This window comes from Sarcophilus harrisii, chromosome 2 (genome assembly GCF_902635505.1).
Source record: "Sarcophilus harrisii chromosome 2, mSarHar1.11, whole genome shotgun sequence".
Taxonomy (NCBI): domain Eukaryota; kingdom Metazoa; phylum Chordata; class Mammalia; order Dasyuromorphia; family Dasyuridae; genus Sarcophilus; species Sarcophilus harrisii.
The window spans coordinates 475,084,445-475,102,726 of NC_045427.1; the positions used below are offsets into that span (position 1 = coordinate 475,084,445).

General features: G+C 37.0%; 1 protein-coding gene across 1 annotated transcript; it reads left to right on the forward strand.

Moving 5' to 3' along the window:
* The first annotated feature begins 20 nt into the window (after positions 1 to 20).
* On the forward strand, positions 21 to 12,826 carry COQ9 (coenzyme Q9). Its single transcript, XM_003757277.4, has 9 exons — positions 21 to 132; positions 6,743 to 6,911; positions 7,222 to 7,357; positions 7,757 to 7,899; positions 8,202 to 8,286; positions 9,452 to 9,556; positions 10,651 to 10,806; positions 11,360 to 11,413; positions 11,824 to 12,826. The coding sequence occupies exons 1-9, from the start codon at positions 63 to 65 to the stop codon at positions 11,857 to 11,859; spliced, it is 954 nt and encodes a 317-aa protein (XP_003757325.1). The 5' UTR covers positions 21 to 62; the 3' UTR covers positions 11,860 to 12,826.
* Positions 12,827 to 18,282: the final 5,456 nt, after the last annotated feature.

Consider the following 18,282-nt stretch of genomic DNA (forward strand, 5'->3'; position numbering starts at 1 on the left):
CACACTTTTGTATGAGGTGGAGTCACGTGGGGACGCCTCACGGGTCACTGCCCACTTCCAAGATGGCGGCGGCGGTGTCTGGGTTCCTCCGTCGGACAGGCTGGAGGTTCCTGAGGCTGCAATGCCGGCCCGGTGAGGCGGCGGGCCTGGTGGGGCCGGGAGCCCCGGGTCCTGGGAGAAACCGGGGTTGGGGGTGGGAAGATAGGAGGGAACCGCGTGACTGGCAGAGGGGAACCGGCTTTGGGCTGCTGACAAGGTGAAGTGAAGGGCACTCTAGGGTCTGGGCCAGACCGGACCCCCGGGGGACGGAGGCCTCGCCTTGCGTTTTGGCCGCCCTCCTACGGGTCTGAGTCTGGATTTCTCGGGCTTGATTCACGGGCCAACACTTGGCCTTGACCTCCTACCCAAACTCTGGCCCCTACTATTGCATGCTCTGACCCAAACGTGAACTTCCACTCCGCCTTGAACCTTTCTTCGGACTAAGACCCGGTATCTTGGTCCCCAGCTCCTGGCCGGTGGCCCTGACTCCCAGATCCGGCCTAAACCCTGGCCTGATTTCTTGATTCAGCCAGCCTACCTTTGGACAAGTTCCTGCCAGTGTGCTTAGCTGGGCTTAGATTCCTGCTTCTGTTTAAGACCAAGATGCACATGACAAGCCCTCTACGCTCCTGTCCATGTTCTCCTCCGGAAGGCTTCTCTCTAGTCCCCTTCATCTCGCAAAAGATGCTATGTCTCTATATGGAGCATATGGGCTTCCCCTAGTAATCAACATTCCCGTTACTCAATCACCCCACCTTCTACTTCTATCCTACTTTTCCTCAGTGATGGCCTTTATGGGCTTACATAGTTGTTGATAATGTACTTCATGCTCTTTACAATCACTATTTACTGCCATTCCACTGGAATTTTAATTCTTTTTTTAAATTTTATTTAATAGCCTTTTATTTGCAGGATATAAACATGGGTAACTTTACAGTTTTAACAATTGCCAAACCTCTTGTTCCAATTTTTTACCTCTTACCCCCCCACCCCCTCCCCCAGATGGCAGGATGACCAGTAGATGTTAAATACATTAAAATATAACTTAGATACACAATAAGTATACGTGACCAAACCGTTATTTTGCTGTATAAAAAGAATCAGACACTGAAATATTGTACAATTAGCTTGTGAAGGAAATCAAAGATGCAGGTGTGCATAAATATAGGGATTGGGAATTCAATGTAATGGTTTTTAGTCATCTCCCAGAGTTCTTTCTCTGGGCGTAGCTGGTTCAGTTCATTACTGCTCCATTGGAAATGATTTGGTTGATCTCCTTGCTGAGGATGGCCAGGACCATCAGAACTGGTCATCATATAGTATTGTTGTTGAAGTATATAATGATCTCCTGGTCCTGCTCATTTAATCTAGCATCAGTTCATGTTTAAGTCTCTCCAGGCCTTTCTGAAATCATCCTGCTGGTCATTTCTTACAGAACAATAATATTCCATAATATTCATATACCACAATTTATTCAGCCATTCTCCAACTGATGGGCATCCACTCAGTTTCCCGTTTCTGGCCACTATAAAGAGGGCTGCCACAAACATTCGTGCACATACAGGTCCCTTTCCCTTCTTTATGATCTCTTTGGGATTGGAATTTTAATTCTTAAACTTAAAATCCATTATTTACCTCAGAAAAATATTCCTAGTAAAAACAGCCTTAATTGAAGTTAGGATTTTAAAACCAATTTCTTCCCTCTTCACTTCCCATCTGTTGTCTTTCCAAAGTAACTAGTTAGTACAAAGGCTAGAGTGGGGTCCTAAATCAGGAAGACTTGTTTTCTTGAATTCTAATCTGTGCTCAAAACATTTACTACTTGTGTTTAACCCTGGACAAATCACTTCACGCTGATTGCCTGTTTCCTCATCTATAAACTGAGCTGGAGAAGGTGGCAAACCATTCCAGTATCTTTGCCAAGAAAAACTTGAATGGTGGACCAGTAGGAGTCAGAAATGGCTGAAGAACAAAATTTTCTTTCCAGGATCTTAATATTGATGAAAGAGGTCTATATGCTAACCATTCAACTTCTTATAAACTGGACAAAAGGCATCCTTCATCTTTTTGGGTTTTCCGACTTGGTTTGAACACTTTTATATGACCCTGGATCTTATTTAAAATGTTCTGCAATGTCCAAAACTTAATGCAGTTAGCATAAAATTATCTACAAATAGGATATAGAAAACCCCTCTATATAACAAATCTTCCTTTTAGACTCTTTTCTGGATGTCCTCCATGATGGTGGCAAATAACTTTGATGAACATATTCCTCCCTGTTTTTATGCTTCATGATAACAGAGGGTTGTCAAATAGTTACATTTTTAAAGGAATGTTATATGATGTTGAAGTAGATTTTTTAATGATTCCTTTTGTTTTTATGTTACATTCATTTACAAATATACACCTTCCCCCCCATCAAGCCTTCCTTCCTTTGTAACAAAGGTCTTAAGGGGGGGCAGGAAAAACCAGTTCAACAAAAATAACCAGCCTATCAATATAATTTTTTACAATATTCCATACCCATAATTATTAACCTTTCCAATGAAAGGAGTAAGGTTCCTTTTCTGAACTCCTCATGGGGAATGGCAGAGATAAACAAAGGTGTTTGGTAACATTCAATTTCATTTTGTTATTTCTTTTTACACTGTGGCAGTCATTATGCATATTTTCTTGGTTGTACTTCAGTCTCTAGCAGTTCTTAAATATTTTGCCCTACCAAATTATATCTTTTTTTAGTCAATAAACAATAAGCAAGTTGTTATTAAGTTTTTTGTACTTTTCAGTTTGTGACTAAAACTTTAGACTTCCATAAACTATCCTTTGCAAAAGCCTGTTTCTTTCTCATACCTGTAAGGATGCTTTCAGAGTGTGTGTGTGTGTGCGTAGTTTTCCCATAAACACTATGTATAGTTAAAAATGGGTTGGTGGTTATACTTTCTCAATCAGTCTGCTCACTGCTATTTTTTCTAAATGTTTACTACTTCCCTCTTCATATATCTTCATAATCCCTGAAAATGTGTTGGTCCTTGCCATACTCTTTAGCATATAATTAGTTTGCTCTAGCTGTTCTTCCTTGTTTACCTGATTACCATTTATACTTCACAAAGCACATCTGGGACTTTATATTTAAATGTGCTTACTTTGTTATTGGTAGAGAACATGTGTTATAAAAGCCTTGAGAAATATTTTTCATTTTTTATCTGTTCATTGACCTTCTAGTTTTAAAAGTCCCTGGGATGATCTGACTTAACTGGATCTCAACAAGCTTTTTTTTTAAATTTTTTAATTAATTTTTTATTTTTTCTTCCATTTTTTCTTAATGCTTTTTATAAGGCAATAACAATCATAATCTTCCATGACTCCCCTCTAGAAGGTTTTATAAATGACTATTATAAAATGATGTTACCTTTGGCTTACATCTATTTCTTTTTACTTGCCAAGGAGATAGTTTCAAGGTGTTTTTAGCCCTCCTGTACTAGTGATAGATTTAGAAGAGTTAAATTTCCTCAGAAAATGGTAATATCTATTCATTTCTGTTCTTTTATTAATTTCCCATTTGGAGGGCTTAGTTTTTTACTTTTTAAATTTAGACCTGTGATTTTGGTTTAGGGAATTCCCTGTGAAACATCTACTTTCACTATGTAGGCTTTGAGAGATGCATTGAGAGATTTGTCTGGAGCACTGACAGGTTATTACTCATAGTTACACAGCTAATATGTGACAGAGGTAGGAACTGAACCTAGGGTTGTTCTGACTCCAAGGATATCCCTCCATCCATAATGGCATCAATAGCTTGTTTAAATAAGGTTTATGTTATCCTATTGCTGTCACCATCAGAACAAAAGTGAAGGGAAATGTGTAGAACTGTGTAACAAAATAATTTGACATTTTTATTTCTTTGTTATAGCCATAGAATTCATCACCAAGTAACCAGCCTATTGGTGATAAATCTTTCCACTGAGACTTCTCAAAATATATATAAAAACTATACATGGTCTTAAAGGTATCGAAGTAGGACTTTTGCAGAGGAAAAATCATAAAATGTTTTCAAATGTAGTCTCATTTGATTCTTACAACCAAAGCTGTTAAGTAGAGAAGTACAAACACTATTATGAATAGACTTCATAGGAACTAAAGCTAGAAAGAATCTTAAAAATCACATGTCTAACTCTATCGTTTTTCAAATTAGGAAAATGAATATTTTTACTAGAAATATTAAGGGCAAATATCTTATCCAAAATCACAGAAATATTGAAACATTGAAAGATCTAGAATTCAAACCCAGATCCCCTGGCCCTAAATCTATAGCTCTTTTCACCAGACTGTTGCTTACTATTTTACAGATAAGATTTTAAAACCCAAATTAAGAAAGTAACTTGTTAACAGTCATTTCAGTCATGTTTTGACTCTTCATGATTCCTTTTAGGACTTTTTTGGCAAAGAGTAGTTTGCTATATCTTCTTCATCTCTTTTTATAGACGATGAAACTAAAGTAAACAGGGTTAAATGATTTGCCCAGAGTCACATAGCCAGGAAGTGGCTAAGGTAGGACTTGAAGTCAGGTAGATGAGTCTTTCTGCCTTCAGGCCAACACAGCTAATAAATGGTAGTTCTAAAATTCAATCCATACCTCATGATTTAAAATCAGACATTCTTTCTTCTTCCCCTCCTTATCTGCCTTTTTTTTTTTTTAAATAACATGAACATTCTAGCACTTTGTGGAATCATTTCTATTACCATTGTTCCTTTCTCATGTTTTTGAGGGCTCCTCCTGTAATTTGTCTTTTGTAACATTATACTCAAGTTTATTTAATAGATTCTTTAGGATATGTGATATTTTGAAAGAGGACTCAAGAGAGATCTCAAATTTTATTCATCTGGGAATATTCTTAACTCTAATATTTTGAAATAAATACATGCTTTTTTCATTTAGCATTATCTGATTCTAATAATTTTGTGATTCAGATGTTTTTTCTTCCAAAAGATTTCTGGTGGTGTTCTTTTTCTATTTGTTTTTAAATCACTGTTTTGATGTTGAAGCAGGCTAGAATCTGGAAGTTAGAATATAATCAGCTGAAATATAAACTCAAAGACAGGATGCATGATTTCTTGGTTTTTTAATATGCTTCATTATATTTAGCCTGCACATAACAGATCCATATTCAACATATTCATGTTGAATAAATGAATGAAATGCATTGTCTTTAATGTCAGGTTCTCTTTTGTCAATTCAAATAGAACATTAGGACAGAAAATCTGTTCTCTACTCCATAGTAACAGTATCCTATAATTTTAAATGATTATTTCTTGTACAAAGGGGGCAGCTAAGATGGCATAGTGGATAGAATACCAGCCCCGGAGTTAAGAGGACCTGAGTTCAACTCCAGCCTTAACTCCAGATACTCAACATTTACTAGATATGTGACTCTGGGCAAGTAACTTAACCCCACTTGCCTCTCCAAAAAAAAGAAGAACTAATTAACTAAAGATTAATTGAACAAGTAAATTTTTTTTTTAACCAACTCTTGTAACTGTTACCTGTCCATTAAAATATTTATTTTGATAAATATATTTTTATTTAAAATTTAAGCTCTTTATTAAAATTTTAAACTTGATTCTTATTCTTTGTTGTTGTTCAGTCATGTCCAGATCTTTGTGACCCTATTGAGATTTCCTTGGCAAAAATACTGGAGTGGTTTGAAATTTTTTTTCTCTTTCTCATTTTATAGAGAAAGAAGCAGAGACAAAATGACTTAAGTGACTTGCCGTCACTGCTAGTCACACTGCTAGTAAGTGTCTGAAGCCAGATTAGAATTCAGAAAGATGAGTCTTCCTTCCTGACTCTAGGATCACTCTATGCACTATGGCTCCCCTAGCTGCCGTTAAATTACCTATTTTACGGAAGCACTTATAGGAAGTATAGAATAGTAGGAAAAGCCCTAAACTTGGACTCCAGAGAATTGGATTCAAATCTGGACTTTGCCACATGCTGCTTCTGTGATTTTGGTCAGATAATTTCTATTTCTGGGGACCTTACCTTCATCACATTAAATAAACTTTATTGTACCTTCTAGTCTTAGCAGTCTGCCATCTTATGAATAAAATATCTTAAAATAAAAATAAGAATAGCTTATCATATAGAATTTTGTTTTCTTTAGAGAACACAGATCCATGATTTCATTTGATTGTCAGTCTTGTGAGGTAGGACAGCCATTAACATCCCCATTTTACAGATTATGAAATAGATATAGAGGAATTAATGATTTGCTCATTATCTCAAAATGGGCAGAAGTAAAGTAGGGCCTGTAATCTAGCTTACTCTTCATGATGATAATAATAATAAAACTTAACAGTTTTTCCAAGTACTTCCACATATATGATAATGTTCTTTGTAACACACACGATAGATCATTATCTTCATTTGACAGATAAAGAAACTGGATTCAGAAATGTTAAGTGACACCCACAGTCATCTAGCCACAAAGTAGTACGGCCAAAACTCAAATGGGGTTCTAAGTCAGTGTTCTACTGTTCCACACTGTCAAGATTATTCAATGCCTGAAGTCTTCATCCTAGACCCCTAAAATATGGTTGTGTTTCCTGCTAATCTCATTTTATATCTTGAGATCTTTTGTACCACCTTTGATCTCGAGTATTTTATGAAGATGTCTATGACTGGCCATTCTACCTCCTATTTCAGTGACCAGATGTCAGCTGTCTCCGATGCCACGGGCCTTCCATGCTTCAGCTTTGGCATTGAAATCTTCAGATGAACAAAAGTACCAGCCCCCACCCGCTTCCTCTCAACAGCACTCTGAATCACAGGGAACAGAAGAGCCCAATCCAGAATCTTTTCGCTCAAATCCCAGGTAAGCACCAATCATCTGATTTCTAATCTCCTGGAGCAATAGTATTTTTTATTGGTTTCACTACTGAAAAAAGTTGTGGTTTATCTGTGTAGTGACCAAGGGACAGATCTTGATAAAGTAGATCCTTTTGTTTATTCAGTAACAACTTTGGTATATGCTAGATGCTTTTGCTTTTTAGTAACAGTGGGAGAAGAGAATAAAGATCTTTTTTAATCCTGTTGGCATTGAAACAGCTATGACACTGGCACAAAGGAAAATAAGATAGATGTGCTTCTCAACCCAATAAAGAAATGTAACATTTGGGTTTCAGGTACACAGATCAGGGTGGTGAGGAAGATGAGGACCATGAAAGCGAGGAGCAGCTGCAACATCGGATCCTGACTGCAGCTTTGGAGTTTGTGCCTGCTCATGGGTGGACCTCAGAAGCCATTGCAGAAGGAGCTCAGGTATATATCTATTTAGGGAATCTATGAATAACTTAAAAGTTAGTAGAAAGTTGAAACTGCTGAGCGTCTTGGGGATTCTTAAATCTTTTCTCCAAAAAAGGGAAAATATAAAATAAGGTATTCCTTTTCTTACTATCTTATTCCCTTCTTCCATGTATACCTAGAGGTCCTTGTCTCTCTTTATTGTGGTAAAGTGTCACAAGCACTTAACTTAGAGTCAACTTCTGAGTTGAAATTTTGGTTCTAGTACTTAATAGCTGTGTGATCATGGGAAAGATTCTAAATTTCTATGAGACTCAGCCAAATAATATGAATAACACTTTCACTACTTGCCTCAAAACACTATTGAAATGTGCTATCATCTCAGAGATTCCATTATTTCTCTTCTTCTTTTCACAGACCCTGGGTCTCTCTAGTGCAGCAGCTGGCATGTTTGGAAATGATGGCAGTGAACTGATCCTGCATTTTGTGACACAGTGCAATGCTAAACTCAACCGTGTGATGGAAAAGGAGCAAAAACTTGTGCAGTTGGGTCAGGCAGAGTGAGTATCCTGTGGTATTAACACTGAAGAATATAGGGACACATTTGCAAGGGCCCAGATCTCCCAGCCTATCCCTAAGAACAAGGCTTTCAGCAGATCAGGGAGAAAAATAAGATCCTGGTCCAGCTCTTTGAGACAAAAAGTCCCCAATTGACCAGTCGCTCTGATGGCCTGAGTGCAGATAGCTTTGGCCTGATTAAAGCCATGAGCCAGAAAGAGCCACTTCCTATTTTAGGACTGAGAGTTGCTCTAAGCTCTCTACTCTGACACATAGATACGCTGTTTTCTTTTCCCTCTCCCAGGAAGAGGAAGACAGACCAGTTCCTGAGGGATGCAGTGGAAACCAGACTGAGAATGCTGATCCCATATGTTGAACATTGGCCTCGGGTACAAAATTCATATGTAGTCCCAATCATTATTAATGACAATACTAACAGTGATGATGACTTAGCACCAACTCAGCCCTGAGTACTGTACCCAAGTTAACTCATTAATCTTCACACCAAACAAAAAGCCTAGTAATACATATTAAGTGTGACAGAGTCAGGACTCAACCCTACAAATATTAAATACTGTAGAGTGGCTGTTAATCTAGGCCATTATCCCCTTTTTTGGGAGATGGGATAGTCAGGCAATATGAATGGCCCTGGGTTTGTCATAGGATAGGCCGAGGCCTACCAGCCTAAGTAAGCCTTGCTTACCCTAAGGTGTTAGGTGTCCATGAAGGGTGTTGTAAAAAGAAGTGGTTTTACTGCTGCATCCCTAACATAGGACACTTCATAAGTTACTTTATGTTTTGGCCTAAGAGGAGGCTCTGGGTTGAGGAAAGGCATCAGCAAGAACATGGAAGTAAAAAAAAAAAAAAAAAAAAAAAATTGGAAAGTTTCAGTGTCCAGTTTTTCTTGAGTATAGGATATGATAATAGAGAATAATTGTGGGGGCTAATAATAAAAAAATAGGTTGAGGCCATAGATGGTATTGAATGCCATATTCAGTGGCATTAGGAATTTATGTTTAGGCTTTGACCTTATAGATGATAAACCATTGAAGATGTTTTCTATTTTTTAGCAGGGATAGGATATAGTTAAAGCTGTAATTTAAAGGAAAGTTAATCTGGAATGTTTTTAATGGTAGGAAGGCCAATTAGAAGGCTACAGCATTATGTTTGGTGAAAGGTTATAAAGAGTGTCCTGGAGTGTCCATATTGAGAATGGAAAAAGGGGAAGCTACTGATCTCCTGAATAAAATTATACTGCTACCATTGCTAAGCCTGGCTACTACACTGTGAATCAAGCACTGGTTTTCCTTGCTTGTTGCCAAGGAAACTGATGAATAACTCAGGCAAACAGAATTCATATTTGTGGATTGTCAAGGCTTCATGCTAATTGGACTATCAGCCAATGAAGAAAGGTCTCAGTTCTCATGTTGCTTTTTTTTTGTTTTTGTATGTGTGAGTTGAAACTACAAAGTAAACTGTTTCCTATTAACTATGCATGTCACCATCACATTATGGGATTATGTTGTATTTGTTTCTATATTATTTCCTTTTTAGGCTCTCAGCATACTTGTGCTCCCTCATAACATCCCAGCCAGCCTAAACCTCCTCACCAGCATGGTGGATGACATGTGGCACTATGCAGGAGATCAGTCCACTGACGTAAGTGCCTCCTACAAGTCCTGCCCAGTTATGCCTAGAACAATTGTGGGGTGATCTGATATCCCAAGAAACTTAGGGAGTCATAGAACATAGAAATATGTTGTTCTGATTTTAAATCCCATTAACTCCAAAACTTAAAATGAAGATTTCTTATAGAACCTTCTGAAAATTCTATAGTCATAAACCTCCTTCATGGGACCTATAGTATCATCCTCTTAGAAAAACAAGACAAATTGAGACAATGAAGAAAGACAGTGGCATGTTCTTCAATTATCTCACAGAGCTAACTATAGGCTTTAACTTTTTCTTCAAAATTCAATGTCTTGGCCACAAAACCAAAGTTGTAGAACCATTTTTTCTTACCTACAGTAATAATACAAAACACAAGAGATTGTTTTTATTTAATACTGCTTTTTTATAACCATTTCCCAGGAACCTCTCAAGATTTAAATCCTGCAGCAAAATCTCTGGGTATTCTATTTTGCTTGGTTTTTTTTTTTTTTTTTTTTGAACGCAGACTGATTTCATTAACATCACTTTCAAAAAAGAATACCATTGAGACACTCATCTCTTTAAAAAGAAACTCCATTCCCCTGGCCCATTTCTTTCTCCACTGAGAGATCAATAAACTCATTTAAAGCAGCCTCCAACAAAGAATCTGCCTTGTTAAAAAGCATCATCTTTTTGGCAGGAAATAAAAGAAGTAACTTATAAAACTCATTAAAACAATTAATAAATGATGGTATTTTGTGGAATCTGGGTAGGGAAGCAGAGAAAGGCTCCCACCATAGTTGTAATAAACTGCTTTAATAAGCTTCCTCCATGTGGGAATACACCACCGACTGAGTTGGTAGGAAGATGAAATTGGAAAGGAAAGAAATTAAAGGAATAAAACACTAAGCAGCTGAGGTGGTGCTTTAAAAGGAGGTTTACCAGGACAGGCTGCTTCCTTGCATAGTTACAAGTGGCTGACGACTACTTCTAACTCTGGAGAATCAGTATTAGGCTCTTGGATCATGTCTGGCTTTGACTCAAGCTTGTTCTTTCTCGGGGCTCACACCAATTCTGATTTGTTTTCTTGGCTTCTGATGCAGATTAACTGGTACACACGTCGAGCAGTGCTTGCTGGCATCTATAACACTACAGAACTAGTGATGATGCAGGACTCATCTCCTGACTTTGAAGACACTTGGCGCTTCCTTGAAAACAGGATCAGTGATGCCATGAACATGGGACATACAGCCAAACAGGTTATCTGAAATTAATTTTGTTGGAATAGCATGATACTTATTCTATCCTAGTCTTCCCATCAATAATGTTTTAAAATTTGGTGAATAAAAATGTCACCTGCAACTTTCCATTAGGACACTTCCTTCTCTCATGCTCAAAATGGGTGACACTTAGAGACTTAACAAAGAATCTAACCTCATCTGCCCCAGCACAATACATTAGTAGCTATATGTTAGCGTTGCTCCAATGAATCATTCCACCTCTGCTTAGTTTTTTTTTAGTATAGAAGTATAAAACACTCAATCTACAATAGTCCCTAGTTTGACCTAAGCCAAATGACCTGTAGTTAGGAAATATTTAGTAAAATAAATATATAATAAAACATAGATATTGTTAATTTCTCATTTTTTAGGTATATCCAGCCCACAGAGATACATTTCTATTTGAATTTGAGATCTGTTCTAGTGCACAGACTTCATCATCTGTGCTACACATACTTTTTTTTTTTAAATACCTGCTTTATCTTTAATTACTTAATAGAGCCCTTGAAAGCTTTTATTTTGTTTTTCCTAGGTCAAATCTACTGGAGAAGCACTTGTCCAAGGAATGATGGGAGCAGCTGTGACGGTAAGTAGTACTGGGGATGACTTGAGTTTGCAGTAGCCTTAAACCTTTCATGCTTTATAATTTAAGTAATTGTCATTATTGAAGTGAAAAGTAAAAAAAAAAAAAAAAAAAAAGCTAATACTAATTTAACCTCATATGCCCCCTTAGTTGCAGTTATCCTATCATTTCATTCTTCCCATGACCCTGGGGAAAATATCAGAACCTGGAATCAATACTGTATTGTATAATAACTAGCATGTATATGAAACTTTAAGGTTTACACAATGCTTTTTATACATTATCTTATTAAGTATTGTATTGTATCACTGCACCTTCTCCAACTTCTGTTATTCCCACTGGCCATTACCTGATTTGTCGTCAAGACCAAGCCCTACCTTTCCATTCTGTTTTCTTTGATTTGTCTTCATCAGCTCAAGAACTTGACAGGCCTAAATCAGCGTCGATGAGGAGGAAGGAAGTGAGCCTGAGTGCCCAGAAGAAAATGAAAGTGCATTAACAGCTTTTTGAAAAACAAAGTGCTGTACCAATGTAAGGTATTAATTCAGAACAAGTAAGAATTTGTCCCAAACATCATTCTGTGTGATGAACCATCTATGTGCTGGTTGCTTTGCTGACTATTCCTGACCAGAAACTGGGTCGGTTCTTCAGTTCCTAATGCCACATCAGACCTCTTGTCTTCAACAGCCTCATACCTCTGTGTAGCAACTGTGTTTTTGAAAAATTAAACCTTCCCCCAGCTAGCCACTGAGTACCTTACTTTTGCCATCCCACGACACTTTGGGCCCCAAGAATATATGTCTTAATCCTCTCCTAAGAACTTCTTAGGGCTATAATTTGATAACTGAGCTCCACTATGGTTCTGCTGTTAGTGGTTACTATTACATTGCCATCGAAAGGATAACATAGTTCATGTCTATCACACATACTCTTCTTTGAGGTAGTCTTACATTGAAAGTATCTCTGCTTTTCTGGTTAAGGTCTTTCTAGAATACCCATGGAGAGGGAGAGGGAGAACATCATCTTTGATTCAAGTGTCTAGCAGATGATTGTGCCCATCTAGGCCTTGCATATGATTCTAGGCATGTTCCTTGGGAAGCTTTATACCTACATTCTGTTATGGAATTGTTAGAGAACTTAGATTATTTAAAGATGATAATAAAAATTATTTCTTTGGATTAACTCCATTTGTTAATGTCCTTAGAAAAGCAGAAGGGTGGAACAAAGAGTAGAAGGGTAGGACCATGCTCTTGGTTCTATTTATTCCCATAGCTTATAAGATTTTGTTCTGTCAAATAACATCTGTTATTTGTACCCCTTTGTACTCCACTGATTCCTTTTCTTCTGCCTACAAACATGTACACATTTCATTAAATATAAAAATAAAAAATCCAAACCTCCTTTACTTTCACTCCAGTTACTGTTTTGTTTCTCCTCTTTTACAACCAAACTTCTTGAATGAATATTCTGCATTCACTATGTCCTTTCTTGCCTCTCATTAACTTTTTTTGTAATGTGGTTTCCTTCATTACTGAAACAGTTTTCTTTAGGGTCAGAAAAGTGTTCACAGAAGAGGCAACAGGATATAATGCAAAGAGGACTGTTCTCAGAGTGAGAAGATGTAGATTTTAACTCTGGCTTCTCTACTTGCTCACTGTCTCTCATCTCTAAAATGGAGATGATAAATTTCCCAGCTTTCTGCATGGGATTATTAAGGATCAAATGAGATAATTAATGTAGCACACATTGTAACCATAACATGTCAGCTCTTATTAATGATAATCACCATATTTGGTGACTTTTTTCAATACTCATTCACTTTGGTTTTTGCAATATAAGACTGGTGATATGTAATACTACTTTCATCTTAAAATTCCCAGCATAACTCTTCCATAACATTCACTATACTGGTTTCCCTTTCCCCACTAATTTATTTTCTTCTTCTCCCTTATCTCTTCCTTCTGTCTTCTACATGTGAACATTCACCAAGGTTCTTTTTTGTCTCAGGACTCTGTCAGCAAACTAATCCACTCCCAACTATTGATTTTGAGAATAATGACCAGGTTGTTAACTCCAGATTCATATTTTCAACTGTCAACTGGGCAATGCTATGTATGTGACTTATGACACCTCAGTCTCAAACTGTGACATTTGACAAGTTACTTTCCTACTTTGGGCCTGTTGTGTCTATATATAAAGTGAGGGGGTTGGAAAAGATGATTTTTAAGGTTCCTTCCAACACTGAAAGCTTAATGAACCTATATGTAAAACTGTATTCTCTTTAATTGTCCTTTTAGTGTGGTATCATGTACAGTGTTGAATTTGGAGTCAGAAAAACCTACTTCATATGTTTACTACCTATGTATCTATGGACATTATCTCTGATGCTCTTCTGGACTCATTATTGACAGTACCACCTTCCCCAACATTAAAGATTAAAAACAGATTAAGCCTATATTATATAAGGGGCAGCTAGGGGGTGCAGTGGAGAGAGCACCAGCCCTGAAGTCAGGAGGACCTGAGTTCAAATTTGATCTCAGACACTTAACACTTCCTAGCTAGCTGTGTGATCCTGGGCAAGTCACTTAACCCCAATTGCCTCAGCAAAAAAAAAAAAAAAAAAAAAAAGACTATATTATATGTATATGAACCACATGGACCCACCCCGGGGCCGTGTGCAGAGCAGAAACAACAACAAATATGAAACTGTTGGTTGAAACAATAAAATCAGGTTTGTAACAAAAGACTGTATGGGAAGAAAGTTCTTTCTGCCTATGGGACATTTTAGAGCTCCCAATAACCTGGAGGGATTGACCAATGGATCAAGTTATACATGTTTGGTACTGCAATCATCACTGGGAACCCAGCTTCTTCATGGTTCCTAATTCAAATATTCATTAATCTGTGTGCAGATCACTTGGGAAAAGATAGCTAGTTTGGATAAGACCTGATCCCTTCCCATATGAAGTTCACAACCTAGCTGTGCAGTAAGATTCATGTATGTAATAATATATATATAAGCATATAATGTAACACAAAATGATGCAGATTGAATTCATTAGAAAGGCAAGCTAGTGCCCCTCAAAAGGTTGCCAAGACTGGAGAAATCAGATGGCTTCTAAGAGGAGATGACATTTGAATTGAGCTATAGAACTAACTGGTCAAGGATCTCTGCCTGAATCTTAGAACTAGGAGGACACTGAATGAAAGTTAAAAAGGCAGATATTAGTGGAGTATAAGGACAAACAAAAATTAGAGCTGTTTAGAAATTGAATAGGCTGCTATGAAAGATTATGAGTCCTTCATCACCAATGATTTTACAGAAAAGGCTGGACAATAATTTGAGGAGAATAAGGAAATTCTGCCAGGTAAGTATCAATCAAAAACATTATTAAGCACCTAATTCCTCTCCCCTCAGCTACACATCCATGTTCAAAACTAAATAAAATTCCTTTATATGGTCATAATTTGTTGTCATTCTATCTCTGTCTTGCAACTCTAATCTAATTTTCTTTATCCTCATAGTGACCTCCAATCCTCTATCGTGTTTACTTCTTTCTCAGGTCATGACCTCCACACTTGCTATATACTCTTGCCCTTGCTATCTGGACTCCTTGGCGAATCAATTCAATTCTTTGCTGTCTCTCAAGTCTCTTGCACCCTTATCCTCTTATCCATTTCCCCTACTATACCTTGTCCTTGAATTACTTCCACCATCCACTGCTTTTGCTCCTATTCACATGCTAAACAAACATGCTGGAGAAAATCATGAAACCATTACAAGTTTATGTTACATATTCAAAACTGATCCTTACAGCAGTGTGATAATCCTTTTACACCTCCCACTATTCACTATCCCACTCTACACAGTGGCTTTTCCATTTTTGTCTTTCCATAAACCTTACTCTCTCATTTGAGAACTTTGTTTCATAAATTACTGAAAAAATTGAAGCCATTCTCAAAGAACTCCCCCTTCTCTTCCTTATTGACATTCAAATGCCTTTTGCCACTCTTTGTTTCACATGAAGTAGTCATCCTTGCTAAGGTAAACCCCACTACAAACAGCAATGACCACATTGTATCCCATTTTCCCTAGCATTTTGTACCCTGTTACACTTATTTTTACTAACATTCAATTGTTCCCTTTCTACTGACCGTTCCCCTTTTGCCTATAAGCATGCCCATATCTCCATTCTCAAAACTTATTTGATGGATGGCAGTCATCCTATTTCTGTGTCTAAAGTCCTTGAAAAGGTCTTCTATAATATGTTTATTCCTTTTCTTATTTGCCTCTTAACCTGGCTTCCTACTCATTCAACTAAAAACTAATTTCTGCAAAGTTACTGGTGACTTCTAAAATGTTAAATCCAATGACCTTTTTTCAGTTCTCTGTGCTTCATTTCTCTGCAGACTCCTAATCTCCTGGGTTTTCATGACACCACTTTTCTGGTTCTCTTACCTATCCTTAGTCGTTCCTGGATCTTCCAAATGTCACCACCACTAAAGGTGTTTCATAGGGTTCTCCTTTAGCATTTCACTTGATTTCATTAACTATCATGGTTTGTTTCAATTATCCCTATGCAGATGACACTCAGATTTTATTGTTTAGCCCTATCCTCTCCAGTTTCATTTCCAACTGCCTATTAGACATCTTAAAGAGGAAATGTCTAGTATCCAATATCTTCACTTTCTTACCTCCAATATTTCTCTTCCTTCTTATATATATATTTTTCATTTTCTCAATAGTAATTTTTTTCAAATACACATAAAATTAGTTTCCAACATTAATTTTTGCAATATTTTGAGTTCCAAATTTTCCTTCCTTGCTTACCTCACTTCTCTCCAAGACAGGAAGCAAGTTAATATAGCTTAAACATTCCCTTTCAAATATATTTCCATTATTTGTCATGTAGTTTAAAAAAACAACAATAGACCAACAAGAACTATATGAGCAAAACTACAGAACACTTTCCACATGAAGTCAGATCTAAACAATTAGAAAAATGTTAAGTGCTCTTGGATAGGTCAAGTGAATATATAGTAAAGATGACAATACTACTTAAACTAGTCTATTTATTTAGTGCTGTACCAATCAGACTCCCAAGAAACTATTTTAATGACCTAGAAAAATTAACAATGGAATTCATCTGGAAGAACAAAAGGTCAAGAATTTCAAGGGAACTAATGAAAAAAAAAAAAAAAATCAAATGAAAGTAGCCTAGCTGCACCTGATCTAAAACTGTATTATAAAGTAGCAGTCACCAAAACCATTTGGTATTGCTAAAAAATGGGCTAGTGGAATAAGTTAGGTTCACAGGACAAAATAGTCAATAACTATGGCAATCTAGTGTTTGACAAACCCAAAGATGCCAACTTTTGGGATAAGAATAGACTATTTGACAAAAACTGCTGGGAAAATTGGAAATTAGTATGGCAGAAACTAGGCATTGACCCACATTTAACACCGTACACCAAGATAAGATCAAAATGGGCTCATGATCTAGGCATAAAGAATGAGATTATAAATAAATTAGAAGAACAGAGGATAGTTTGCCTCTCAGACCTGTGATGGAGGAAGGAATTTGTGACCAAAGATGGACTAGAGATCATTATTGATCACAAAATAGAAAATGTTGATTATATCAAATTGAAAAGTTTTTGTACAAACAAAACTAATGCAGACAAGATTAGAAGGGAAGCAATAAACTGGAAAAACATTTTTACAGTCAAAGGTTCTGATACAAGCCTTATTTCCAAAATATATAGAGAATTGACTCTATAAGAAATCAAGCCATTATCCATTTAATAAACGGTCAAAGGATATGAACAGACAATTCTCAGACAAATAAATCAAAACTATTTCTAGGCATATGAAAAGATTTGAATCAGAGAAATTCAAATTAAGACAACTCTGAGATACCACTACACACCTGTCAGATTGACTAGAATGACAGACAGGGAAGGATAATAAGGAATGTTGGAGGGGATGTGGGAAAACTGGGACACTGATGCATTGTTGGTGAAATTGTGAACGGATCCAAACCATTCTGGAGAGCAATCTGGAATTATGCCCAAAAAGTTATCAAACTGTACATATCCTTTGACCCAGCAGTGTTTCTACTGGGCTTATACCCCAAGGAGATACTAAAGAAGGGAAAGGGACCAGTATGTGCCAAAATATTTGTGGCAGCCCTGTTTGTAGTGGCTAGAAGCTGGAAACTGAGTGGATGCCCATCAATTGGAGAATGGCTGAATAATAAAAAATTGTGGTATATGAATGCTATGGAATACTATTGTTCTGTAAGAAATGACCAGCAGAGGGGGTCGGGGGAAAGAGGGGAAAAATTGCTGTAAAGTTACCCATACATATAATCTGTAAATAAAAGGCTATTAAATTAAAAAATAATAATAAATAAAAAGAAAAAAGAAATGACCAGCAGGATGAATACAGAGAGGCTTGGAGAGACTTGCATGAACTGATGCTGAGCGAAATGAGCAGAACCAGGAGATCATTATACACGGCAACATGATGGACATGCCTCTCTTCAACAATGAGATGATTCAAACCAGTTCCAATTGTTCAGTGAGAAAGAGAACCATCTACACCCAGAGAGAGGGCTGTGGGAACTGAGTATGTATCACAGCATAGCATTCTCACTCTTTTTGTGGTTGCTCACTTGCATTCTGTTTTCTTACTCATTTACTTTCCTTTTTGATCTGATTTTTCTTATGCAGCGAGAGAATTGTATAAATGTTTACACATTGGATTTAACATTTTAACATGTTTAACATATATTGGATTGCTTACCATCTAGGGGTGGGAGGGTGGGGAGAAGGAGGGGAAAATTTGGAATACAAGGCTATGCAAGGGT